This window comes from Equus przewalskii, chromosome 1 (genome assembly GCF_037783145.1).
Source record: "Equus przewalskii isolate Varuska chromosome 1, EquPr2, whole genome shotgun sequence".
In the NCBI taxonomy this organism is placed as follows: Eukaryota; Metazoa; Chordata; class Mammalia; order Perissodactyla; family Equidae; genus Equus; species Equus przewalskii.
Window position 1 is genome coordinate 117,480,354 of NC_091831.1, and position 27,899 is coordinate 117,508,252.

The 27,899-nt window shown below is 37.5% G+C and overlaps 1 protein-coding gene and 1 pseudogene across 50 annotated transcripts in view; both read right to left on the bottom strand.

The window, feature by feature from the left end:
• Positions 1–27,899, bottom strand: part of SCAPER (S-phase cyclin A associated protein in the ER) — a 521,170-nt gene that overhangs the window by 365,451 nt on the left and 127,820 nt on the right. For all 50 annotated transcript variants that reach the window (XR_011526452.1, XR_011526476.1, XR_011526453.1 and 47 more), the window contains 2 exons: positions 23,948–24,064; positions 1,771–1,931 (listed from right to left, as the gene is read on the bottom strand). Coding sequence is in view for 35 of the 50 variants with exons in the window: in XM_070573827.1 (XP_070429928.1) it covers positions 1,771–1,931; positions 23,948–24,064 (278 nt within the window). In the remaining 15 variants the exon portion in view is untranslated. The remainder of the gene's footprint in view (positions 1–1,770; positions 1,932–23,947; positions 24,065–27,899) is intronic.
• On the bottom strand, positions 2,327–10,726 carry LOC139075801 (transmembrane emp24 domain-containing protein 2 pseudogene; annotated as a pseudogene).

Here is a 27,899-nt window from a genome sequence, read left to right on the forward strand (position 1 = left end):
CGTGCTTTCAATAAAATACTCCCATCTTCCAATGTGCCTAGTATCCCTCAAGGTCAGATACCATCTTTTTACCTTCTCTAGAGAATAAACCTCCAATAGTCCACCGGGGTGAGGGAAACAGTCATTCTGTTATTTGGAGTTGAGGGGAGCTGGGGAGAATTCGGGATGCTTTTAACATATAAGCCCTACCCTTTACCCTCACTTTCAGAGATACCTGCTCCCATCAATATCTGACCCTTTGGGGAGTTCTGTGGAGCAAATTGCATTACTTTACAATTTTGCCCATTCTCTGAGCTTAGAATCCAGCTAGCTCAATCAAATGTCACCACTAGTCTTTCTGCTTCACAACTTCCAAAACTTTGTTCACATTATCTCTTTTCCTGTCTCTTCTTCCTTAAATCCTATTTTTAAACCCTTTTATATCATTTTAGTTGAGTTTGGGGAAAGGGCAAAGTAAATGCATGTGGTGAATCTGCTAACTTTAACAAAAACCACTTCTTATGGCATTTAATTAGAATCAAAATTATAGAATTAGAATATAGAATCATTACAAGCTTCAGTACTATAGCTACTTTTACTATAAATTACTTAAAATATATACCATAATTCACTGTGCATCAAAACCTCAAAACTGAAGACCAAAGTGGTCAAAAATAAAATTTCCTGATATATTAACAAGGGTATTTTTAAGCCTAGTTATAATCAAGATCTATTATTTCATCTTAATCAAATGGGTCACACTCATGAATAACCTGACAGTACTGCTTCAAACAAAACCATGACATGTGCTAACACTATGACTCCTTTAAATTTTTTGCCATTTTGATTTTTAATACATTTCTCAGACCCTTTCAAGATACAGAAACTAAGCTTTATGATTCCACATTTTCCTACCTTTTCCTAAGAGAAAATACCTATTCTCAATTTTCTACTACTCAGTCTGTATAGAGAAACCAAGGGCAACTTACTGGGTAAAAGTAAGGAATATTACTTGAAATAAGCCAATGCAACTTACTAAGACCAAGAGGGAAAAAAAATCCATAACGTGAAGTTGGCAATACCTTTGTTATGTCCAATAAAACATTTTTTTCTGAACCAAAAAACTTCAAAGGGACCTTTCATTGAAGAAAGAAGGAAGTAGTATTCTTAAGTTGTTCCTTAACTCATAACACAAATTTATTATTACTATCATCCTAAAATCCAAGCCTCTATAGATGTATAAAAAAATCCACTCTAAATTTCTATATAAAAACATTTTATGAAGGAAATTCTTAAGGGATACATTCCAGGTGGGGCCTCAGAATAATAGCCATTCTATTTATTTGTTCCTGTTAATTATTCTGATGGTAAAGAAAACAGATGTGTGAGCAAAGATAAACAAAGAATATTATTTAGTACCAAAATAATATCCCAATATTAATGAAATGAAGTAGTGACATGCTACTTAAAACTGTATACTGCCTAGAGGATGGACTAGCCTATTTTTTTCTACTTTAAGTCAAAAGGGTTATAAAGGATCTTATAAATGAACTGACAAATGAAATCATTCTCCTTAAAGTTTACAGAGAGCAAACTTGAGACTAAAATGAGCTCCATAGCTTTTGTACAATTTTAAAGATTATTTTATTATTTTAACTAAGGTAAATTAGTATCACTTAAATGATGAATAAAGACAAACATATAAAGTTAGCACCAATTGCAAATAAAATAAATATCTCCACATACATCCACCTGTCTACTACATAAAAGAGTTGATTCAAAGTCACTTGCCATTTTTGCGGGAAGTCTTCTGCACTGGCATTGGTGGGCAAGATTGGGCAGGCGCTACATCTAAAGAAGCAGTAGAGCCTGTATGATGAGCCTTTACCTTGTCAGCCCAACTGACACCTGTAGGAGCCAGACGGGGTGCAGCCCCTGTGCCAGGCGAACTCCTATGGAGAAAATGACTGCATTAATAAAGCAAATATGTAAGTTAAAACATTAAATATTTAATTAATATATTTAAATTTTAAGTAAACTGTGTGTGGGTGTGTCTGTATCCACATTTCCAGAGTAACATACTATTACAGCAATTTAAGGCAAATATATTCATAAACTTATCTTGGTCTAATACTTCATTAATTTAACATACTATAACATATTATATGGAAACCAGGATAATATAGAAAATCTGAGTTCAGTTTAAAAGAAAATTTCAGTTAAATGGGTAACCTTAAAAAGTATGCATATATATCAAACTTATTTTCATTTAAAACATTTTTTAATAACAGAAATGTGCATTAATTTACCAATCTACTGATACAGACACTACTAAAATCGGCTTTTTCTTTTTTTTTTTGGTTTTTGTTTTTAAAAAGAATTGTTTATTTACTGAACCTGGGGCAGATTAGATACACAACCAATTTTAAATCTACATCTGCTAATTCAATTTTGAAGTGTTTTCACACGCACACACACATTGGCATGCAACAGTTGTCCTAAGGTAACAGTGACCTTAAACTGTTGCCAAGTATTTTCACCTAAGGTTGAAAAATTGTTTATCCTGAACATGAAAACCTGTAAAAATTTAAATTAATTATATAAAACTCGTTACTTGTAGTTTTCCCCTTGCAAAGATCCAAAAGAAATGTCCAAGTAACTAATATACACACCAGTCACAACATAATCCTGGATCATCCCTACACCAAAACCAGATGCTCTTTTAATTTTAAACCCATCATCAGAGACCAAGAAAAAGTCATTTTGTTTTATACAAAACACAATTCACATGTGCCGAAAAACAAAAACCCTAGTACGGACAGTGATGTTCAGTACCCTAATTAAACCTTAGTGGCCAAAATGCCACTGATCAAAAATAAAATAGTGGCTGTATATCACTGCAATCATATCCAAGAGGCTTTAACCCTTTGGCATCAGAAATTCAGATTTTCCCAATTGTGTGAATGCATAGCTCCTACGTGCCAAGAGCAGAGAAAGCAACGTGCCAGCACAGAAAGGAAAAGAGCTACCATTTGCTGAAACACCCAGAGAACTGGCTTTAATAAACTTTTTACAAGGTTAGGCAGAAACCCAAAACAGTTATTAGCTGCTCGTGTCATCAATTTAAGTGGAGGTGATTGAGTCCAAAGGTTCAAAGTAAAAATTTACGGGGAAAAATGTTGTTGGGTTAAGTCTTATCCTCAAAGCAAAAATGACATATAAAAGTACCAATCTGGTAGCATACTCCAAAGTCACAGAGCTCTGCCATCAGGCTGGGGAGAAAATCAAGATTCAGACTGTTGTTTCTCATAAGGACTCAACAAAATGAATTTTTAATGACTTAATAAGGGTCCAAAGGATGCAATTATTTTAGTAAAGTACTATTGGTATACTATCCTGAACAAACTGCCTCTTATTACAAAAACAAAAGAAAAGGAAGATATAATAAGGACTATACACCTATATTTCACTTACAGTGTTTGAGTTCCAGAAGGGCCTGTACACTGGAGGCAGAATTCATGTAAGAAATTATGCCAATCAAACGTCAAATTTTCACTATAACTTTCCTAAAAAGGGTTTTCTCCCAATAGCTATTAATCACAAAGAAACATAAGCTGTGAATGTACAGTTCAGAAAATAAAAACGTAGAAACTCATGACATTATTATGACCAAGATGTCTGGTAAACAGTGAGTTAATTATGAGTTTGAGAGCATCATGAAGAGGCTTTTAAACCACCATGTGGACTTCAAAGAACCTCTTCAGGTAGTAGATCTGCCCCAATGTCATGGCAATGAGAACCAGGGCTTCGAAGAAGGACCAGAGGACCACTCTGCTGTTCGTGTTGTTGTTGATTGCTCTGTGTATTCGCTCTCGAACATCCATGTACTCCTGTTCATGCTTTACAGCTGTCATCGCCACTGCTAGCTCAATAATCATTTCTTCTAGCTTGTTCTGGTGAGCTTCTGTTTCCATGTCTTGTCCTTGCGGGGCCTCCCCAATATCAATGGAGAACATCACTATCTTTGGAGTCATGGTGGACATCCTATTACTAAAACAAAACTTATATGTTCCGTCCATGTGAGCAGCAAAGGTGTATTTCCCACTAGACTCCCAGTCTCCTTTATAAATTCCTTTATTGTCAGGCCCTGTAATCTCCACATTGATGTCCAGGAAGCCACCCTCAGCCACCTCGAAGATGAGGCCCATCTTGGGGCCCGAGGTGACCCGCTCGAAGAAGCACTCCTCGGCATGTGTGTCAATGCTGACGAAGTAGCCAGAGGCCGTGGCCAGGAGGGCAGCCAGGAGCACCAGCAGCTCAGCAAGCGTCATCATGGTGGGGCTGGGGCCGAAGCCACGACCAGGACTGCGGCCTCCAGAGCTGCCGCCACCGCCGCCACCTAAAATTGGCTTTTTGTGTACATTTTTTTCTTGCTAAGGAAAATTAGCCCTTAACTAACATGTGTTGCCAATCTTCCTCTTTTTTTTTTCTGCTTGAGGAAGATTAGCCCTGAGCTAACAGCTGTGCCAATCTTCCTCCACTTTATAGGTGGGATGCGACCACAGCATGGCTGATGAGTGGTGTATGTCTGCACCCAGAACATAAACCCACAAACATGGACTGCCGAAGCAAAGTGAGCCAAACTTAACCACTATGCCATGAGCCTGGCCCCATGTACATTTCTTACAAGGACCACAAGTGTGATATCTCAGTGACAATGTCCAGTTTTGGTTTCTTTAAAATGCAGTGAGAATTTAGAGACACCTATTAAACAATCTAAGGGCAGAATCCTCCTCAAGTTTAATAACATTTTCTCCAATCTTTCACCATTGTCCTATCCACTCCTCATTTTACAGCAAAACTTCGATAGTTCACCTTTATCGAAGCTTTCCAAAATCTTGCTATAGTTTTCAAAGAAACAATGACTCTCTTTGCACACCTACTTCACTGATTTAATTAATACGTAAATTATGAATTAAAATAATTAAGACAACTTGAATAAACAAGTTTGGTAACTAACTACATATTATGAGTAAGCACTGAACTCAATGAGTAAGAGCTGAAGTGAGTAGATATACTAAAGGTAGCCAATTTTTCAGCATACTAAAAGAAATATGTTTCACAAATTCACAACACAAGTTGGAATAATATTTGCGAAAAATAACTGAGGAGGGAAGGAGGAAAGGGACTGAATCACTTTACACTAAGGAAATAAGACGCCATGAGAAAATGGACTATGTTATACACGAGATTTTGAATACAAACTTCAGGGTAGCCACTAAACTAAAAAGCAAAAAAGAGACAAAAAAAACAAATAAGGAAAAAACGAAACACGGAATAAAAAACTGCCTAATTCAAAGGGTAGACCAAAACACACAGGACGAGAAACAAAGGAAATGCAGGAAAGCCAGAAAAAGAGTGATATAATGACAGCATTAAGCCCTCATACATCAATAATCACCCTCAATGTAAACGGACTGAACTCTCCAATAAGAAGACACAGAGTGGCAAGGTGAATTAAAGAACAAGATCCAACAATTTGTTGCCTCCAGGAAACACATCTCAGCTCCAATGACAAACACAGGCTCAGAGTGAAGGAGTGCAAGACGATACCAAGCTAATGGCAAACAAAGAAAGCAGGTATCACAATACATATATCAGACAAAGTAGATTTCAACATAAGGCAGGTAAAGAGAGACAAAGAGGGGCAATATAAAATGGTCAAAGGGACACTACATCAAGGTGAAAGGAGCACCAAAGTTCATAAAGCAACTATTAACAAACTTAAAAGAAGATATTAAAAATAACACAATAATAGTAGGGGACCTCAACACCCCACTCACATCATTGGACACATCATCCACACAGAAAATCAACAAGGAAAAAGTGGAATTAAACAAAAATCTAAAACAGGTGGATTTAATAGACATATATAGAAAACTCCATTCAAAAACAGCAGAATACACATTCTTCTCAAGTGCACAGAGAACATTCTCAAGGTTAGACCACATGTTGGGAAACAAGGCAAGCATCTATAAATTTAAAAAAATTGAAGTAATAACAAGCATCTTCTCTAATCATAATCTGTAAAGCTACAAATTAATTACATGAAAAAAGCTGAGAAAGAGACAAAGATGTAGAGACTGAAAAATATGCTATTGAACAAGCAATGGATCATTGCATGATTTGCATGAAATCAAAGAAGAAATCAAAAAATATCTGGAGACAAATGAAAATGATAACATGCCATACCAACTCATATGGGATGTGGTAAAAGCTGTACTAAGAGGGCAATTCATCACAATACAGGCTCACCTTAAGAAACAAGAAAAATCCCAAATAGGTAATCTCAAATTACAACTAACTAGATCAGAAAAAGAAGCACAAAGCCCAAATTCAGCAGAAGGAGAGAAATAATAAAAATCAGAGCAGAAATGAATGCTATTGAAACAAAAAGGCAGCAGTAAAGATCAATGAAACAAAGAGGTGGTTCTTTGAGAAGATAAATAAAATTGACAAGCCCCTAGCCAGACTTAAAGAAAAAAAGAGAGAAAGCTCAGATAAACAAAATCAGAAATGAAAGTGGAGAAATAACAACAGACTGAACAGAAACACAACAGATTCTAAGAGAATACTACAAAAAACTGTATGCCAACAAAATGGATAACCTAGAGGAAATGGATAAATTCTCAGACTCTTACAATCTCCCAAAGCTGAGTCAAGAAGAAGCAGACAATCTGAACAGACCAATCACAAGGAAAGAGATTGAAATAGCAATCAAAAGCATCCCAAAGAATAAAACCCCAGGACCAGATGGCTTTGTTGGGGAATTCTACCAAACTTTCAGAGAAGATTTAATACTTATCCTTTTCAAGCTATTCCAAAAAATTAGGGAGGATGGAATACTTCCTAACACATTCTACGAGGCCAACATCACTCTGATACCAAAGCCTGACAAGGAAAAAGAAGCAGAAAAAAGGAGAACTACAGGTCAATATTGCTGATGAATATAGATGCAAAAATTCTCAACAAAATTTTGGCAACTCGAATTCAGCAATACATCAAAAGTCTCATACGTCACGATCAAGTGGGATTCATACCAGGGACACAGGGATGGTTCAACATCTGCAAATCAATCAACATGATACACCACACCAACAAATTGAGGAATAAAAACCATATGATCATCTCTTTAGATGCAGAGAAAGCATTTGACAAGATCCAACAGCCATTTATGATACAAACTCTGAACAAAATGGGGATAGAAGGAAATTATCTCACTATAATAAAGGTTATATATGACAAACCCACAGCTAACATCATACTCAACAGGGAAAAACTGAGCGCCATCCCCCTGAGAACAGGAACAAGAAAAGGATGCCCACTATCACCACTCTTATTCAACATAGTACTGGAGGTTTTGGCCAGAGCAATTAGACAAGAGAAAGGAATAAAAGGAAAACAAATAAGGAGGGAAGAAGTGAAACTCTCGCTGTTTGCAGACAACAAGATCTTATAATAGAAAACCCCAAAAAATCGATTGGAAAACTAATAGAAATAATTAACAACTACAGTAAAGTTGCAGGGTACAGAGTCAACTTACAAAAATCAGTTGCTTTTCTACACTTCAATAACAAACTTACAGAAAGAGAACTCAAGAATATAATTCCATTTGCAATCACAACTATAAAAATAAAGTACCTAGGAATAAATTTAATCAAGGAGGTGAAGGACTTATACAATGAAAACTGTAAGACATTACCTAGAGAAACTGATAATGACTTAAACAGATGGAACAAGATTCCTTTCTTATGGATTGGAAGAATAAGCACAGTTAAAATGTCCATACTACCCAAAGCAATCTACAGATTCAGTGCAATCCCTATCAGAATCCCAAAGACATTCTTCACAGAAATAGAGTAAAGAATGCTAAAATTCATATGGGGCAATCAAAGACCCCAAATTGCCAAGGCAATCCTGAGAAAAAAGAACAAAGCTGGAGGTATCACAATCCCTGACTTCAAAATGTATTAAAAGCCATAGTGACCAAAATGGCATGGTACTGGTACAAAAACAGGCACCCAGATGAATAGAACAGAACTGAGAGCCCAGAAATAAAACCACACATCTACACTCAGCTAATCTTCGACAATGGTGCCAAGACCATACAATGGAGAAAAGATAGTCTCTTCAATAAATGGTGTTCAGAAAATTGGACAGTCACATGCAAAAGAATGAAGGTAGATCACTATTTCACAACATACACAAAAATTAACTCAAAATGGATCAAAGACTTGAAGATACGTCTTGAAACTATAAAACTCCTGTAAGATAATATTGGCAGTACACTCTTTGACATCGAACTAAAAAGGATCTTTTCAAATAGTATTTTTTCTCAGACAAGGGAAACAAAAGACGAAATAAACAAGAGGGAATTCATCAGACTGAAGAGCTTCTGCAATGCATAAGAAACTAGGATCAAAACAAAGAGACAACTCACCAACTGGGGGAAAATATTTGCAAATCATATATCTGACGAGGGTTAATCTCCATAACATATAAGGAACTCACACAACTGAACAATAAGAAAGCAAACAACCCAATCAAATACTGGGCAGAGGAGATGAACAGACATTTTTCCAAAGAAGATATACAGATGGCCAAAAAACACATGAAAAGATGTTCAAATCACTAATCACCAGGGAAATGCAAATCAAAACTACACTAAGATACCACCTGACACCTGTTAAAATGGCTATAATCACTAAGACTAAAAATAACAAATGTTGGAGAGGGTGTGGAGAAAAGGGAACCCTCATACACTGCTGGTGCCAATGCAAGCTGGTGCAGCCACTATTCAAAACAGTATGGAGATTCCTCAAAAAGCTAAAAATAGAACTACCATATGACCCAGCTATCCCACTACTGGGTATGTACCCAAACAACTTGAAATCCACAATCCAAAGTAACATATGCACCCCTATTTTCAGTGCAGCACTATTCACAATAGCCAAGACATGGAAGCAATGCAAGTGCCCATTAACAGATGACTGGATAAAGAAGACGCGGTATATATATACAATGAAATACTACTCAGCCATAAAAAAAGACACAACCATGCCATTTGCAATAACATGGAAGGACCTAGAGGGAATTATGCTAATCTAAATAAGCCAGTCTGAGAAAAACAAACACCAGATGATTTCACTCATATGTGGAATATAAACAAGTACTGGGACAAAGAAAACAGTTCAGTGGTTACCAGGGGAAGAGGGGGGTGAGCAGAGCATAGGGGTGAAAGGGAGCACTTACGTGGTGATCGTCAAGAAATAACGTACAAGCAAAATGGTGGCGTGAGCAGTTTTCTTTGTCTCTCCCACTTCAAATCTACAACTAATTGGACATTCATCGGTCAACAAAGGCTATCCACACAGCATCTCAGGACACCCAAGAGACCTGTGCTGCTATACGTCGGAAGGCAGATGGAGTTCCCCCCGGGAGGAGTGGAGACAGGTGAAAACTCTCCAACCCACGACCCCTGGACAGCCTAGTACCTGCAAGTGACTTTCTTCCAGCAGACACGCTCACAGCAACGCCATGCACAAAGGGTGGGCATGTGTGGGTATCGGCGGAGCAACGATGGAAGCAGGTGACTACAGCCCTACCTAAAACCTCGACGATTGCCCCTAAGCCCAGGGGGAAAATCCACGGTCCTGAACCAGTGGAAGGGAAAGCCTCTACTCGCCATTAGTGGAGAGGCTCCACCCAGCATTCAGAATGCTGGGAGGCTTCGGGAGAGGAGGATCCTGGACAGGGCAGCAGCCCGTCAGCCGCCTCTGACTCACGGACTTCGGCTGTGTCCCAGAGGGGGTAAGGGACACCCAGTGTGACTGTGTGCAAGGGCGGGGGCGTGTTGGAGTCCCAGCCGCCCTGCTCTGTGGTCCAGGGGGAAAATCCACAGTCCCAGAACAGCAACAGCAAAGGCCTCTGGGCAGCATTAGTGGACAGGCCACGCCCGGCAATTACAAGGCTGGAAGACCCTGAGGCAGGAGTAGCAAAGCTGGGTGAGCTAACCACAGACTGCAGTAGATACCCATAGCTCTGCTGTGGCCCATAGTGGACAAATGAGATATTGCGGGCCCTGACAGTGACAGAGCTGTGAATATAGGTGATCCTGCTCCTGGCCACTGGGAAAGCCGATAACACCACTACAGACCCTAAGGAGGGAGTGCGTCTAGGTGGTCTGCGATACTAGGCACCAGCAACCGGAGGCCCCCTTGCGATTGTCCCCACAGCTGACAAGGAACCCCACAGGAGCACTGTGACTATGAGGACGGACCCAGGTCCAGGCAGCAACAGCTGACAGGAATCCTGGTCAGTGGAGATTAATAAACAGTACCCCACACACACTCCAGTAGAAGCAAGTGGAAGCAGTAACTAAACTCTATCTCTATGTGGAGGCACAAATCCACACCATCAAGCAATATGAAGAAATATATTAAATCTCCAGAACAGAAGGAAAATGACAAATACCCAGAAAACAATCCCAAAGATAATGAACTCTGCAACCTAAATGACAAGGAATTCAAAACAGCCATCATTAAAAAACTCAACAAGTTAAAAGAGAATACAGATAGACAACTGAAGGAGTTCAGGAGTTATGTCACAAAAGAGCTTGATACCATAAAGAAGAAGCAATCAGAAATACTGGAGATGAACACAATGGAGGACATTAAGAAAAATCTGGGCTCTAGGAATAGTAGGGTTGATAATGTGGAGGACAGAATTAGCAATTTGGAGGATGGGAATATAGAAATGCTGCAGATAGAGGAGGAGAGAGAACTAAGACTAAAAAGAAATGAAGAAACTCTCCGAGAATTAGCCAACTCAATTAGGAGATGCAACATAAGGATTATAGGCATCCCAGAGGGAGAAGAGGAGGAGAAGGGGGCAGAATGACTGTTCAAAGAAATAATGGCTGAGAACTTTCCAAACCTGGGGAGAGAGATGGAACTCAATGTGACAGAAGCGAATAGATCTCCAAACTTTCTCAATGTTAAAAGACCAACTCCAAGGCATATAGTAGTGAAACTTGCAAAAATCAATGACAAAGAGAAAATACTAAGGGCAGCAAGACAGAAGAAAATAACCTACAAAGGAACTACCATAAAGCTGTCAGCAGATTTCTCAGCAGATACCTTACAGGCTAGAAGAGAGTGGAATAATATATTCAAAACTCTAAAGGACAAGAACAGAAAGAAAGCAACAAATACACAGAAAACAATCCCAAAGAAAATGAGATATATAACCTAAATGATGATGACGTCAAAACAGCCATCATTAAAATACTCACTGAGTTAAGAGAGAATTCTGACCGACAACTCAACGAGTTCAGGAGCTATGTCACAAAAGAGTTTGATACGATAAAGAAGAACCAAACAGAAATACTGGAAATGAAGAACACAATAGAGGAGATTAAGAAAAATCTAGATGCTCTGAACAGTAGGGCCGATAATATGGAGGAAAGAATTAGCAATTTGGAAGATGGCAATATAGAATTGTTGCAGGCAGAGGAGGAGAGAGAAGCAAGACTTAAAAGAAATGAAGAAACTCTCCGAGAATTATCAGACACAATTAGGAGATGCAACGTAAGGATTATAGGTATACCAGAGGGAGAAGAGAAGGAGAAAGGGGCAGAAAACCTATTCAAAGAAATAATGGCTGAGAACTTCCCAAATCTGGTGAGGGAGATGGATCTTCAGGTGACAGAAGCCAATAGATCTCCAAACTTTATCAATGCAAGAAGACCAACTCCACGGCATATAGTAGTGAAGCTAGCAAAAGTCAACGACAAGGAGAAAATATTAAGGACAGCCAGGCAAAAGAAACTAACCTACAAAGGAACCCCCATCAGGCTATCAGCAGATTTCTCAGCAGAAACTTTACAGGCTAGAAGAGAGTGGAATGATATATTCAAAAATCTGAAGGACAAAAACCTACAGCCGAGAATTCTCTACCCAGCGAAAATATCCTTCAAATACGATGGAGAAATAAAAACTTTCCCAGATAAACAAAAATTAAGGGAGTTCATTGCCACAAAACCTCCTCTTCAGGAAATCCTCAGGAAAACCCTCATTCCTGAAAAATCCAAAAAAGGAAAGGGGCTACAAAACCAAGAGCAGAGGAGATAAGTAGAAGGACAACAACAGAGAGTAGCAGCTCTACATCAGAACACATTAAACCATGGGACGAGAAACAAAGGAAACTGAAGAAAACCGGAAAACAAGACACAAAATGGTAGTGGTAGGCCCCCACGTCTCAATAATCACTCTAAATGTAAACGGATTGAACTCCCCAATCAAAAGACACAGAGTGGCAGGATGGATCAAAGAACAAGATCCAACAATATGCTGCCTCCAGGAAACACACCTCAGCCCCAAAGACAAACACAGACTCAGAGTGAAGGGATGGAGAACAATACTCCAAGCTAATAATGAACAAAAGAAAGCAGGTGTCGCTATACTAATATCAGACAAGGTAGAGTTTCAAAGCAAAACAGATAAAGAAAGACAAAGAGGGACAGTATATAATGATAAAAGGGACTCTCCACCAAGAAGACATAACACTTACAAATATATACGCACCCAACACAGGAGCACCAAAATTTGTAAAGCAACTCTTAATAGAACTAAAAGAAGACATCAACAACAATACAATAATAGTAGGGGACCTCAACACACCATTAACACCAATGGACAGAACATCCAGACAGAAAATCAACAAGGAAATAAAAGAATTAAATGAAAAATTAGACCAGATGGACTTAATAGATATATATAGAACACTTCATCCAAAAACAGCAGGTTACACATTCTTCTCAAGTGCACATGGAACATTCTCAAGGATTGACCATATTTTGGGAACCAAAGCAAACATCAATAAATACAAGAGAGTTGAAATAATATCAAGCATCTTTTCTGATCATAACGCTATTAAACTAGAAATCAACTACAAGAAAAAAGCAGAGAAAGGTGCAAAAATGTGGAGACTAAACAACACGCTTCTCAACAAACAATGGATCATTGAAGAAATTAAAGAAGAAATCAAATATTATCTGGAGACAAATGAAAATGAGAACACGACATACCAAATCATTTGGGATGCAGCAAAAGCAGTCCTAAGAGGGAAATTCATCGCAATACAGGCTCACCTCACTAAACAAGAAAAAGCTCACGTAAGCAACCTCAAACGACACCTAACAGAACTAGAAAAAGAAGAACAAACAAGGCCCAGAGTCAGTAGAAGGAGGAAAATAATAAAAATAAGAGCAGAAATAAACGATATTGAAACAAAAAAGACAATAGAAAGGATCAATGAAACAAAGAGTTGGTTCTTCGAAAGAATTAACAAAATTGACAAACCCCTAGCCAGACTCACCAAGAAAAGAAGAGAGAAATCGCAAATTAATAAAATCAGGAATGATAGAGGAGAAATCACAACAGATACCAATGAAATACAAGAGATCATAAGAGAATACTATGAAAAACTATATGCCAACAAATTGAACAACCTGGAAGAAATGGACAAATTCCTAGACTCCTACAATCTCCCCAAACTGAATCAGGAAGAAATGGAGAATCTGAATAGACCAATCACAAGTAAGGAAATAGAAACGGTAATCAAAAACCTCCCCAAAAACAAGAGTCCAGGACCAGACGGCTTCTCTGGAGAATTCTACCAAACATTCAAAGAAGACTTAATACCTATTCTCCTCAAACTGTTCCAGAAAATTGAGAAAGATGGAGAACTCCCTAACACATTCTATGAAGCCAACATCACTCTGATCCCCAAACCTGACAAGGACAACACAAAGAAGGAGAACTACAGGCCGATATCACTGATGAACATAGATGCAAAAATCCTCAACAAAATTTTGGCAAACCGATTACAGCAATACATCAAAAAGATTATACACCATGATCAAGTGGGATTTATACCAGGGACACAGGGATGGTTCAACATCCGCAAGTCAATCAACGTGATACACTACATTAACAAAATGAAAACCAAAAACCACATGATCATCTCAATAGATGCAGAGAAAGCATTCGACAAGATCCAACACCCATTTATGATAAAAACCCTCAGTAAAATGGGTATAGAAGGAAAGTACCTCAACATAATAAAGGCCATATATGATAGACCCACAGCCAACATCATACTCAATGGACAAAAGCTGAAAGCCATCCCTCTGAGGACAGGAACAAGACAAGGGTGCCCACTTTCACCACTCCTATTCAACATAGTTCTGGAGGTGCTGGCCAGAGCAATTCGGCAGGAAAAAGAAATAAAAGGAATCCAAATAGGTAACGAAGAAGTAAAACTCTTGTTGTTTGCAGACGACATGATCTTATACATAGAAAACCCCAAAGAATCCACAGAAAAACTATTAGAAATAATCAACAACTACAGCAAAGTAGCAGGGTATAAAATTAACGTGCATAAATCAGTAGCATTTCTATACACTAACAATAAACTAACAGAAAAAGAACTCAAGAACTCTATCCCATTCACAATCGCAACGAAAAGAATAAAATACCTTGGGATAAACTTAACCAAGGAAGTGAAGGATCTATACAATGAAAACTACAAGACTCTCTTGAAAGAAATAGGCGATGACATAAAGAGATGGAAAGACATCCCTTGCACATGGATTGGAAGAATAAACATAGTTAAAATGTCCATACTACCTAAAGCAATATACAGATTCAATGCTATCCCAATCAGAATCCCAAGAACATTCTTCACAGAAATTGAACAAACAATCCTAAAATTCATATGGGGCAACAAAAGACCGCGAATTGCTAAAGCAATCCTGAGCAAGAAAAACAAAGCCGGCGGAATCACAATCCCCGATTTCAAAACATACTACAAAGCTACAGTGATCAAAACAGCATGGTACTGGTACAAAAACAGGTCCACAGATCAATGGAACAGAATTGAAAGCCCAGAGATAAAACCACACATCTATGGACAGCTAATCTTCGACAAAGGAGCAGAGGGCCTACAATGGAGAAAAGAAAGTCTCTTCAACAAATGGTGCTGGGAAAACTGGACAGCCACATGCAAAAGATTGAAAATTGACCATTCTTTTTCACCACACACCAAAATAAACTCAAAATGGATCAAAGACCTAAAGATTAGGCCTGAGACAATAAGTCTTTTGGAAGAGAATATAGGCAGTACACTCTTTGACATCAGTTTCAAAAGAATCTTTTCGGACACTGTAACTCCTCAGTTGAGGGAAACAATAGAAAGAATAAACAAATGGGACTTCATCAGACTAAAGAGCTTCTTCAAGGCAAGGGAAAACAGGATTGAAACAAAAAAACAGCTCACTAATTGGGAAAAAATATTTACAAGCCACTTATCCGACAAAGGGTTAATCTCCATAATATACAAAGAACTCACACTGCTTAACAACAAAAAAACAAACAACCCGATCAAAAAATGGGCAGAGGACATGAACAGACATTTCTCAAAAGAAGATATGAATATGGCCAATAGACACATGAAAAGATGTTCATCATCGCTAATCATCAGGGAAATGCAAATCAAAACTACACTAAGATATCACCTTACCCCCGTTAGATTGGCAAAAACATCCAAAACCAAGAACGACAAATGTTGGAGAGGTTGTGGAGAAAGAGGAACCCTCATACACTGTTGGTGGGAATGCAAACTGGTACAGCCACTATGGAAAACAGTATGGAGATTTCTCAAAAAGTTAAAAATAGAAATACCCTATGACCCAGCCATCCCATTACTGGGTATCTATCCTAAGAACCTGATATCAGATATCTCAAGAGTCCGTTGCACCCCTATGTTCATTGCAGCATTATTTACAATAGCCAAGACGTGGAACCAGCCTACATGCCCAGAAACTAATGATTGGATAAAGAAGATGTGGTATATATACACAATGGAATACTACTCAGCCATAAAAAAAGACGAAATTGGCCCATTCACAACAATGTGGATGGACCTCGAGGGCATTATGTTAAGCGAAATAAGTCAGTCAGAGAAAGACGAACTCTATATGACTCCACTCATAGGTGGAAATTAGTATATTGAGAAGGAGATCTGATTGGTGGTTACCAGGGAAAAGGGGGGGTGGGGGGAGGGTACGGAGGGGGAAGTGGTGTACCCACAACATGACTAACAAAAATGTACAACTGAAATCTCACAAGGTTGTAATCTATCATAACATTAATAAAAAAAAAAAAAAAAAAAAAAAACTCTAAAGGACAAAAACTTTCAGCCAAGAATACTCTACCCAGCAAAAATATCCTTCAAATATGATGGAGAAATAAAAACCTTCCCAGATAAACAAAAGTTAAGGGAGTTCATTGCCATAAGACCTCCTCTACAAGAAATGCTCAGGAAGACCCTCATACCTGAAAAATCAAAAAAAGGAAAGAGGCTACAAATCTCAGAGGAAAGGAGATAAGGAGAAAGACAAGACCAGAAAGTTGCAGCTCTCCATCAGAACAGGTTAGCAAAAGTTAAGTATAACATTAAAGATAAAAGGAACAGAAACACCAAGAATAAATATAATCTTGTCATTTTAACCACAAACTCACAACACAAGAAGAAAGAAAAGAAAAAAAAAAAATCTGACAATAACAACCTAGAAGGGGAAGAAGAGAGGGATGGAACGTCTTAATCTCAGGAAATAAGAGGCTATCAGAAAATGTACTATCTCATCAATGAGATGTTTTATACAAACCACTAGGTAATCAGTAAATAAATAAGAAGAATAAAGATACAAATTACAAATAAGAAAAAAAACAATATAGAAATCTACCTACCTCAATTAGTAGTCCAAAAATCAGGGGAGGAGAAACAAAGGAAATGCAAAAGAACCAGAAAACAAGTGATAAAATGGCAGCGTTAGGCCCCAACATTTCAATAATGACTCTAAATGTAAACAGACTGAACTCTCCAATCAAAAGACACAGAGTGGCAGGATGGATTAAAGAACAAGACCCAACAATATGCTGCCTCCAGGAAACACACCTCAGCCCATAAGACAAACAGAGACTCAGAGTGAAGGGATGAAAGATGATAGTCCAAGCTAATAATGAACATAAGAAAGCAGGTGTCGCCATACTTATATCAGACAAAGTAGACTTCAAAGCAAAACAGATAAAGAAAGACAAAGAGGGGCAGTTTATAATGATAAAAGGGACACTTGAGCAAGATGACATAACACTTATAAATATATACGCACCCAACACAGGAGCACCAAAATTTGTAAAGCAACTATTAATAAAACTAAAAGGAGACATCAGCAACAATACAATAATAGTAGGGGACCTCAGCACCCCATTAACACCAATGGATAGATCATCCAGACAGAAAGTCAACAAGGAAAGTATAGAATTAAATGAAAAACTAGACGAGATGGACCTAATAGACATATATAGAACACTCCCTCCAAAATCAGCAGGCTACACATTCTTCTCAAGTGTGCATGGAACATTCTCAAGGATAGAACATATCTTGGGAAACAAAGCAAACCTCAACAAATTCAAGAGGGTTGAAATAATAGCAAGCATCTTTTCTGATCATAATGCTATGAAACTAGAAATCAACTACAAGAATAAAGCTGGGAAAGGGGAAAAAATGTGGAGAGTAAACGACATGCTACTGAACAATGGACTATTGAAGAAATTAAAGAAGAAATAAAATGTTATCTGGAGACAAATGAAAATGAAAACATGCCATACCAACTCATTTGGGACACAGTAAAAGCAGTTCTAAGAGGGAAATTCACTGCAATACAGGCTCACCTCAATGAACAAGAAAAATCTCAGATAAGCAATGTCAAACGACACCTAACAGAATTAGACAAAGAAGAACAAACCAAGCTGAAAGTCAGTAGAAGGAGAGGAAAAATAAAAATTCGAGCAGAAATAAACAATATTGAAACAAAAAAGACAGTAGAAAGGATCAATGAAATGAAGAGTTGGTTCTTCGAAAAAATAAACAAAATTAACAAACCCTTAGTCAGACTCAGCAAGAAAAAAAGAGAAGACTCAAATAAATAAAATTAGAGGTGAGAGAGAATAAATCACAACAGATACCACAGAAATACAAAGGATCATAAGAGAATACTATGAAAAACTACATGCCAACAAATTGGACAACCTAGAAGAAATGGACAAATTCTTAGACTCTTACAACCTCCCAAAACTGAAGCAGGGAGAAATAGAGAATCTGAGTAGACCAATCACAAGGAAAGAAATCGAAACAGTAATCCAAAACCTCCCCAAAAATAAAAGTCCAGGACCAAACGGCTTCTCTGGTGAATTCTACCAAACGTTCAAAGAAGATTTAATACCTATCCTTCTCAAACTATTCCAGAAAACTGAGGAAGATGGAGCACTCCCTAACACATTCTATGAAGCCAACATCACCCTGATCTCAAAACCTGACAAGGACAACAAAAAGAAGGAAAACTACTGGCCAATATCACTGATGAACATAGATGCAAACATTCTCAACAAAATTTTGGCAATCCGAATAGAGCAATACATTAAAAAGATTATACACCACAATCAAGTGGGAATGGTTCAACATCTGCAAGTCACTCAACATGATACACTACATTAACAAAATGAGAAACAAAAACCTCATGATCATCTCAACAGATGCAAAGAAAGCATTCGACAAGATCCAACACCCATTTATGATAAAAACCCTCAATAAAATGGGTATACAAGGAAACTACCTCAACATAATAAAGGCCATATATGACAAACCAACAGCCAACATCATACTCAACGGACAAAAACTGAAAGCCCTCCCTCTGAAAACAGGAACAAGACAAGGGTGCCCACTTTCACCACTCTTATTCAACATAGTACTGGAGGTGTTGGCCAGAGCAATTTGGCAGGAAAAAGAAATAAAAGGAATCCAAACAGGCAATGAAGAAGTAAAACTCTCACTGTTTGCAGACGACATGATCTTATATATAGAAAACCCTGAAGAATCCATTGGAAAACTATTAGAAATAATAAACAGCTACAGGAAAGTTGCAGGGTATAAAATCAACATATATAAATCAGTAGCATTTCTATACACTAACAATGAACTAACAGAAAAAGAACTCAAAAACCCAATCCCATTCACAATCACAACAGAAAGAATAAAATACCTTGTGATAAATTTAACCACGGAAGTGAAAGATCTACACAACGAAAACTACAAGACTTTCCTGAAAGAAATGGATGACAACATAAATAGATAGAAAGACATGCCATGTACTTGGATTGGAAGAATAAACATAGTTAAAATGGCCATTCTACCTAAAGCAATCTACAGATTCAACGCTATCCCAATCAGAATCCCAATGATACTCTTCACAGAAACAGAACAAAGAATCCTAAAATTCATATGGGGCAACAAAAGACCCCGAATTGCTAAAGCAATCCTGAGAAAGAAGAACAAAGCTGGAGGCATCACAATCCCTGACTTCAAAGCATGCTACAAAGCTACAGTAATCAAAACAGCATGGTACTGGTACAAAAACAGGTGCACAGATCAATGGAACAGAATTGAAAGCCCAGAAATAAAACCACACATCTATGGACAGGTAAACTTCAACAAAGGAGCGGAGGGCCTACAATGGAGAAAAGAAAGTCTCTTCAACAAATGGTGCTGGGAAAACTGGAAAGCCACATGTAAAAGAATGAAAATCGACCATTCTTTTTCACCATTCACAAAAATAAACTCAAAATGGATCAAAGACCTAAAGATTCGGCCTGAAACAATACGTCTTTTAGAAGAGAATACAGGCACTACACTCTTTGACATCAGTTTCAAAAGAATCTTTTTGGACACCATAACTCCTCAGACAAGGGAAACAATAGAAAGAACAAACAAATGGGACTTCATCAGACTAAAGAGTTTCTTCAAGGCAACGGAAAACAGGATTGAAACAAAAAAACAACCCACTAGTTGGGAAAAAATATTTACAAGTTACTTATCCGACAAAGGGTTAATCTCCATAATATATAAACAACTCACACAGCTTAGCAACAAAAAATCAAACAACCCAATCCAAAAATGGGCAGGGGACATGAACAGACATTTCTCCAAAGAAGATATACGGATGGCCAATAGACGCACGATAAGATGCTCACCATCATTAATCATCAGGGAAATGCAAATCAAAACTACAGTAAGATATCACCTTATACCCATTAGAATGGCAAAAATAACCTAAACAAAAAGTGACAGATGTTGAAGAGGTTGTGGAGAAAAAGGAACACTCATACACCGTTAGTGAGAATGCAAACTGGTGCAGCCACTATGGAAAACAGTATGGAGATTTCTCAAAAAATTAAAAATAGAATTACCTTATGACCCAGCCATTCCACTACTGGATCTCTATCAAAAGAACTTGAAATCAGCAATTCCAAAATTACCATGCACCCCTATGTTCACTGCAGCATTATTTACAATAGTCAAGACGTGGAAGCAACCTAAATGCCCATCAACTGATGATTGGATAAAGAAGATATGGTATATACTACTCAGCCATAAAAAAAAGACAAAATCATCCCATTCACAACAACATGGATGGACACTGAAGGTATTATGTTAAGTGAAATAAGCCAGACAGAGAAAGACGAACTCTGTATGACTCCATTCATAGGCGGAAGCTAAACATAGAGACAAAGAGAATTGATTGGTGGTTACCAGAGGAAAGGTGGGGTGGGGTGAGGGCACAAAGGGTGAAGTGATGCACCTACAACATGACTAACAATAATGTACAACTGAAATCTCACAAGGCTTGTAAACTATCATAATCTTAATAAAAAGTCAAAAAAAAAAGAAAGAACGTACAACTGAAATCTCACATTGATGTAAACTATTATGAACTCAGTAAAAAATAAATTAAAAAATAAAATAAAAATAAAAGAAACATGTTTCTTACACACATTAAAGACTTCTGGTTTTAAAATAAACCATGCATTATACAATACTCTGAACCATGGACCATGGAATGCATTATAAGAGAACTTCCCTTAAAAATGGTGCTTGAATATACAAACATTTGGTCTTGTTTGCTTGTAAGTCTTTCCCCCACTCCACTGAAGTCCAATTATTATAAGGTTCCAAAGTCCATCAATCTCCACCTAAGGCAATACTAATAATATCATTTGAAAGCAAAAATCTGGTTCTACTGAATAACACTTAGAGCTCTTACTTTAAGTGCCAGGTACAGTGCTAGATGCTTGGGATACAGAAGATATGACAAAGACCCTACCTTAAAGAAGGTCATAGTATAAGTATAAAAAGTAAACATTAAAAAATGCTAACACACTGCAAATATAATAATAATGCAAGTATATGCAAGGTTCAGTAGTAACAAGAGATGAAAATAACCGCGACATGGTGGGAGGGATGAGTAGTCGTCAAGAAGGGTTACGTTTAACAGAAGAAAGAGGAAAGAGAACCAACCAAGCAAACTACTTAATGACCCTCCCATTACACATCAAACATTAAGACTCATTCTAAAGAATTAGAGTCCAAACAAATTTTTGTCTTAAAAACAAATTTCCCCAGGGGCATTTAAGGAAAACGAGTGAGATGATTGTTTAACATCACAGCTACCATAGGTGGCAATAACATTTGGGGAAAACAAGGGGCTAACCAAAAACTTAAAAGAAAAAGCTGGAGAATGAGATATCCATTGGGGGTTTTGAAAACCTCCAATATATTCCTGGAAATCGAGAAGGCCCCACACATGTACAGGGTTGTGTGCATATACATGAAAGATCTGAGAAGGCCCTAATCTCTCACCTCTAAATGACCTTGAGGCTCTGAGGAAGCAGGAAGTGACAGCAAAGGCAGAAATGAAAACTGCCAGAGCACTGAAGGCATACCCAACACATACAAAGAAGCAAACAAGAGGTGGGAGATTTATTGGTTCAAAGTATTTAAAGGAAATCTCTGTCAAATCATTAGCTGACAAGTAAGATTACTGAGCAGAGATTTTATTGTCTACACACGATAAACAACAGGGATTTCAGAAAACTAGTTTAAGATCACTAAATGCACAGTAACAACAACATCCCAAACAGCCACAACAAACCCTGGAGAGGGTAGCAATCTGATCTCCAGAGCTGCTACATTATTTAAAATATCAAGTTTTCAACAAAAAATTACCAGACATGATGGGCTGGCCCAGTGGCACAGCGGTTAAGTTCACACGTCCCGCTTCAGCGGCCCAGGTTTGCCCGTTTGGATCCTGGGTGCAGACCTATGCACCGCTTATCAGGCCATGCTGTGGGAGGCATCCCACATATAAAGCAGAGGAAGATGGGGATGGATGTTAGCTCAGGACCAGTCTTCCTCAGCAAAAAAGAGGAGGATCGGCCACAGATGTTAGCTCAGGACTAATCTTCCTCAAAAAAAAAAAAAAACTACAAGATATGCAAATAAACAGGAAAGTATGGCCTAGTCACACCCAAAAAAGAACAGTAATTGAAATTATCCTCAAAGAAGCCCAGATATTGGACTTACTAGACAAAGACTTTAAAATGGCTATTATAATTATGTTTAAAGAACAAAAGGAAACCATGTCTAAAAAACTAAAGTATGAGAACAATGTTTCACCAAATACAGAATATCAATAAAGAGAACATAAATATATAAAAGAACTACACTGATGTTCTGGAGTTCAAAAGTACAATAACTGAAACGAAAAATTCACCAGAAGGGCTCAACAGCAGATTTGAGAGACCAAAATAAAGAATCAGCAAACTTGAAGAGAAGTCAGTTGATATTACCTAATCTGAGAAACAGAAAGAAAAAAAGAACGCAGAAAAATGAACAGAACCTCAAAGACCTGTGGAACACCATCACGAGCACCAAGATAGGTATAGTGGAATTCCCAGAAGACAAAGAGGAAGAATATTTGCATAAATAATGGAAAAAACTTTCCAAATATAACGAAAAACATTCATCTATACACCCAAAAAGCTCAAAAAACTTGAAGGAGGATAAACTCAGAGATTCATACCTAGATACATCATAGTCAAACTATCAAAAGACAAAGAGAAAAAGAGAATCTTGAAAGCAGGAAGAGAAAAGTGAGGCATCTCATAAAAGGATCCTCAGTAAGACTAACAGCTTATTTCTCATCAGAAACCATGGAAGCCAGAAGGCAGTGAGAAGATATACTTAAAGGGCTGAAAGAAAGACTTTCAACCAAGAGTTCTATGCACTGCAAAACTATCCTTCAAAAAACTGAAGGATAAACTATGACATTCTCAGATGAACAAAAACTGAGAAAAACTGTTACTAGCAGACCTGCCCAGCAAGACATTCTAAAGGAAGTGCTTCAGGCAGAAATGAGAGGACACTAGACAGTAACTTGAATCCACATGAAGAAATAGAGAGCATCAGTAAAAGTAACTACATAGGTAAATACAAAAGACAATATAAATGTATTTTTTCTTTAAAACTCTTTTCTTCTCCTAACTGATTTAAAAGACAACTGCATAAAACAATAATTATAAAATTGTGTCGATGGGTTTACAATGTATAAAAATGTAATTTGCATGACAATAACACAGTTTATGATATATTTAGATCTATTATTGTGAAAAGAAATTGCCAGTTCATGTTACAAATCATTTAGCATGAAACACATTTATGGGTTTTAATCTCTGGATCCTAAAATTATGTTTGAACATATTACATTTCCTGAAAGTTAAACTTTACTCTCCTGGATTTCTTTAACTTTTTATTCAAACACTTTCAAATATAAACACATTACATGGATATTTCAGTAGTGGAATATCAATTTCACAATACTATAAGTATGTTATCTACAGAAAATAATTTACTGTAATGCAAGGCTTAGTAGGCTTTTTTGAGTTCATCTCACCCAAAATTTAAGCTTCTTCGAGCATTTGATGTTACACTTATTCTGTCTGTTGATGGACTTGGAATCACATGACGTCCTGGAGACATCTTCTTTACTTCCCATGCCAGTGAAGTTGGCCTGCCAATTTAAGACACACAGTAGATTAAATTAACAGAAGAAAGGGGGTTAAAATCCTGATCTTTTCTCTTGATTGTTAGTAGGTAAAAACATAATCAGGTCACAGTCTTTCCCTGGAGCACTTTTTACCAGAAAGTTACCATATTACCAGTAAGCAATCACAGATGATGTATGGTCCAGGATGTTCCACCCACTGCAGCATAGCAACATAACCCTACTTATCTAAAAAGGGCCACTGGGTTACAAGACATCAGATATACTACTAATTTTTAAAAGCCTCCACACGCCCAGCTAAAAACACACTTAAAAAGGCAATGGTACAATTCATGCTACTTGTGTCTGACGTCCTGGAGAACTAAGTGTCTAGAACAGGGATCAATAAAGAAAAACAGTGATGAGGGTTAGATGAAGAACACAGAGGAAAATATGAAGTCTCCTTCCTCTACCTCTTAATCACCCATGAGAGTGGGAGCATAAACATTTCCTTGTTCTTTGCTGGGAAAGCTAACCTCTCCTCCTCTTACACTGGCCCCACAACCAATCAGCTGACAGGATGCACAACCTGTACTAAAATGTTTTTCTCAAGTAATGTCTTCTCTATCTCTATGCCCTCAGTCAGACCTCTATCACTCCCTAGAATCTCATTGCCTCTCAATCTCCATTCAATCCAGTGATTGTTTTTCTCTCATTAGAAAGAGATACTGATTGTTAGAAAAGAGAATTGATAAAAAGGTTATTCAAATAAAGTTCAAAGCTTTTGATAATTTATTGGCAAATCACCTTTCACAAAGGTTATAACAAATTATACAGTCAAGTGTCACTTAATGCATTAATTGCTTCTTCTTTGTATGAACATCATAGAGTATACTTACGCACACCTAGACGGTAGAGCCTACTACACACCTAGGCTATATGGTACTAATCATATTGAACCACCATCGTATATGTGGTCCATCATTGACCAAAATGTTGTTATGCGGTACATGACTATATTTCCACAAGATGAAAAGCGCTCATTTCCCTTAAACCCTGCCAACAGTTGGCATCTCATCATTGGCTTATGAAGGAGACTATAAAGTTGCCCACAAAGTTTAAAATATTTACTATCTGGCACTTCACACAAAAAGTTTGCTGACTCCCATGCTAGAGTTTCAGTCTTGTGACGAGTTCTTTTTCCTAGAGGAATTTCAATAAAGGTGTTTAATTAAAACAAATTTTCATTGGCAACTGGTATTAGCTTTCATTTTTTAAATTATATGTTTATTATCACTAATAGTGAGGCTGAACTTTTTTACCAGTCATTTGAATTTCTTATTTTGGGACTTTCACATTGGTATACTTTGCCCATTTTTTTCACTGGGATTTACATCATTTTCTAATTGATCTGAAATCATTTACTACTACTACTACTACTATTATTATTACTATTATGGCTAAAAATCTGTTGGCATAGATGATCTAACTATTTCACTTTTAATTTAATCTTTTTTAATGCAGAAAGGCATATTTTCTCCCCATTAAAACAAGCCTATCAATATTTTCCTTTGTGATTTCTGCCTTGGTCTTACAAAGCTCTTACCCACAATAAACATATATAAATATTGATCTAAATTTTCTTCTCTAAATATGTATAATTTTAGTTTTAACTTAAAACTCAAATCCAGGTGAAATGAATCCTGATGCATGATTTGAGGAATGTAAGACAGATAATGCCATCTACAGGGAATTTAAGGTTTCTTTCTATATCTAGGAGCTGCCTCAGGAGGCAAAGAGTAGAAATGATGATAAATGGTTAAGGTAAAAAAAGATGCCTCAAGTATATTTTTAAACTATGGTGTGAGGACAGGGATGGCTGTTAAGCTTGGACTTGTCGTCAGACTCTTTCTCAATATAATCCTCAACACAGCTACTGCTAGTGATTGGAGTTTACAAGGAAGAAAAAAATCTAGTTAGCTTTTCTAATGCATTGATGGTTACATTACAGATCTTTTTTGGAAACAAAAAAATCAGAAACTTAAAAAAGAAAAGAAAAAGAAAGATTACTGTAAGGATATAAACTGTACAAGGTCAAGGACATCCAAGGTGGAGGGAAAAGAATCAGGGCTCGTGAGGATTAGACCTGGAAGAGACAGGCTTTAAAGCAATACTCCTAATCTATCAAAGACCACACAATTTCTCTCATCCCAGCTTCTCTCTGTACATCCATTCCATTTTCTTTGAATCTGCTTTCCTTTGCTTGTCTTCAAAAGGGCAATATAGTCACCATTTCTAAATCAGCACAATGATCTCTTAACTTGATTTAACCCATAAAGGTATGTATCCCCCAGATCTGATCACCTATTATCAGCAGGTAAGGGTGAAATTGCCTGGTATAAACAAAGACAACTAAGCCTCATCCATCCAGGGATGTGGATAAAGCAGGCACCATAAAATCATACCAAAAATTTTCATTGTGAGAAAGAAAAACGTTAAAAGAATCAACATATCATGGTTTCCCTGGATTTGGTTTTCTGCGGATCAAGCCTTCTTGGATTTGTCTCTTGGGATTCCTTCACTCTCTTGGTTCCCCATGGGACTGATACATTAGAATGGGACAAAAGATGGATTCTCTACTGGATGGTTCCACTTACTGAGATTGAACAAAGGTTAAATCCAAGGGAAAGAGGCAGCCCAGGCATGTCTTCTCTGAGTAAAAAGGAAAAAAGCATCATTGTAGCTGCATGTGACTTGGCCCAGCTCACAAGGGCTCAGGTATCACTTATAAATCTAAACTAAATAATAAATTGTTCTTTTGCCTTTGCACGTAAAGAAAATAATACTAAGTCCAGTTGATTATCTATCTCTGGAATATCTCTCAACTCCCCCTACTGTCACTACTCTAGTCTGAGTACCCATCATCTGTACCTATACTGCTGCACCTCAACCTTCCCACACTGAAGCCAGAAATATCTTTTAAAAATACAAATCTGATATGTCACTTCCTTACTTAGAAATCTTTTATGTTTCAAAATAATGTGTAAAGTTTTTATCAGGTCTACAGAGCCCTCATCTGGTCCCAGCCTACCTCTCTCTAGGTTCATCTCATGCTACTCTTCCCCTCCTGTCCTCTTCACTCCAGCCTTGCTAAACTCTAAATTCCTTGACTACTCTGTGCTCTCTTCGACCTCCAGGATATCAGATATCCTGGTATTACTCTTTCCTTCTCTTTGTCAAGCTAACTCCTACTTGATACTTCTGTCTCACTTAAATATAACCTCCTCAGGGAACTCTTTCTGGACTCAGCAAACTGGTTGATGGTGCCTTTCCTTATACTCCCAAAGTACACTGTATTTCCTTTTTTTAATTATTATTGAGTTCATAATAGTTTACATCATTGTGAATTTCAGTTGTACATTATTTGTTCTCCATCACCATATAAGTGTTCTACTTCACCCCTATGCCCACTCCCCTGCCTCCTTTCCCTGGTAACCACTGAACTGTTCTCTTTGTCTGTGTGTTTGTTTATCCTCCACATATGAGTGAAATCATATGGTGTCTCTCTTTCTCAGTCTGGCTTATTTCACTTAACATAATACCCTCCAGTCCATCCATGTTGTTGCAAATGGAATGATTTTGTCTTTTTTTATGGCTGAGTAGTGTTCCATTGTATATATATATCATGTCTTCTTTATCCAATCATTGGTTGATGGGCACTTGGATAGTTTCCATGTCTTGGCTATCGTGAATAGTGCTGCAATGAACATATGAGTACATAGGTCACTTTGGATTGCTGATTTCAAGCTGTTTGGGTAGATACCCAGTAGTGGGATAGCTGGGTCATATGGTAGTCCTATTT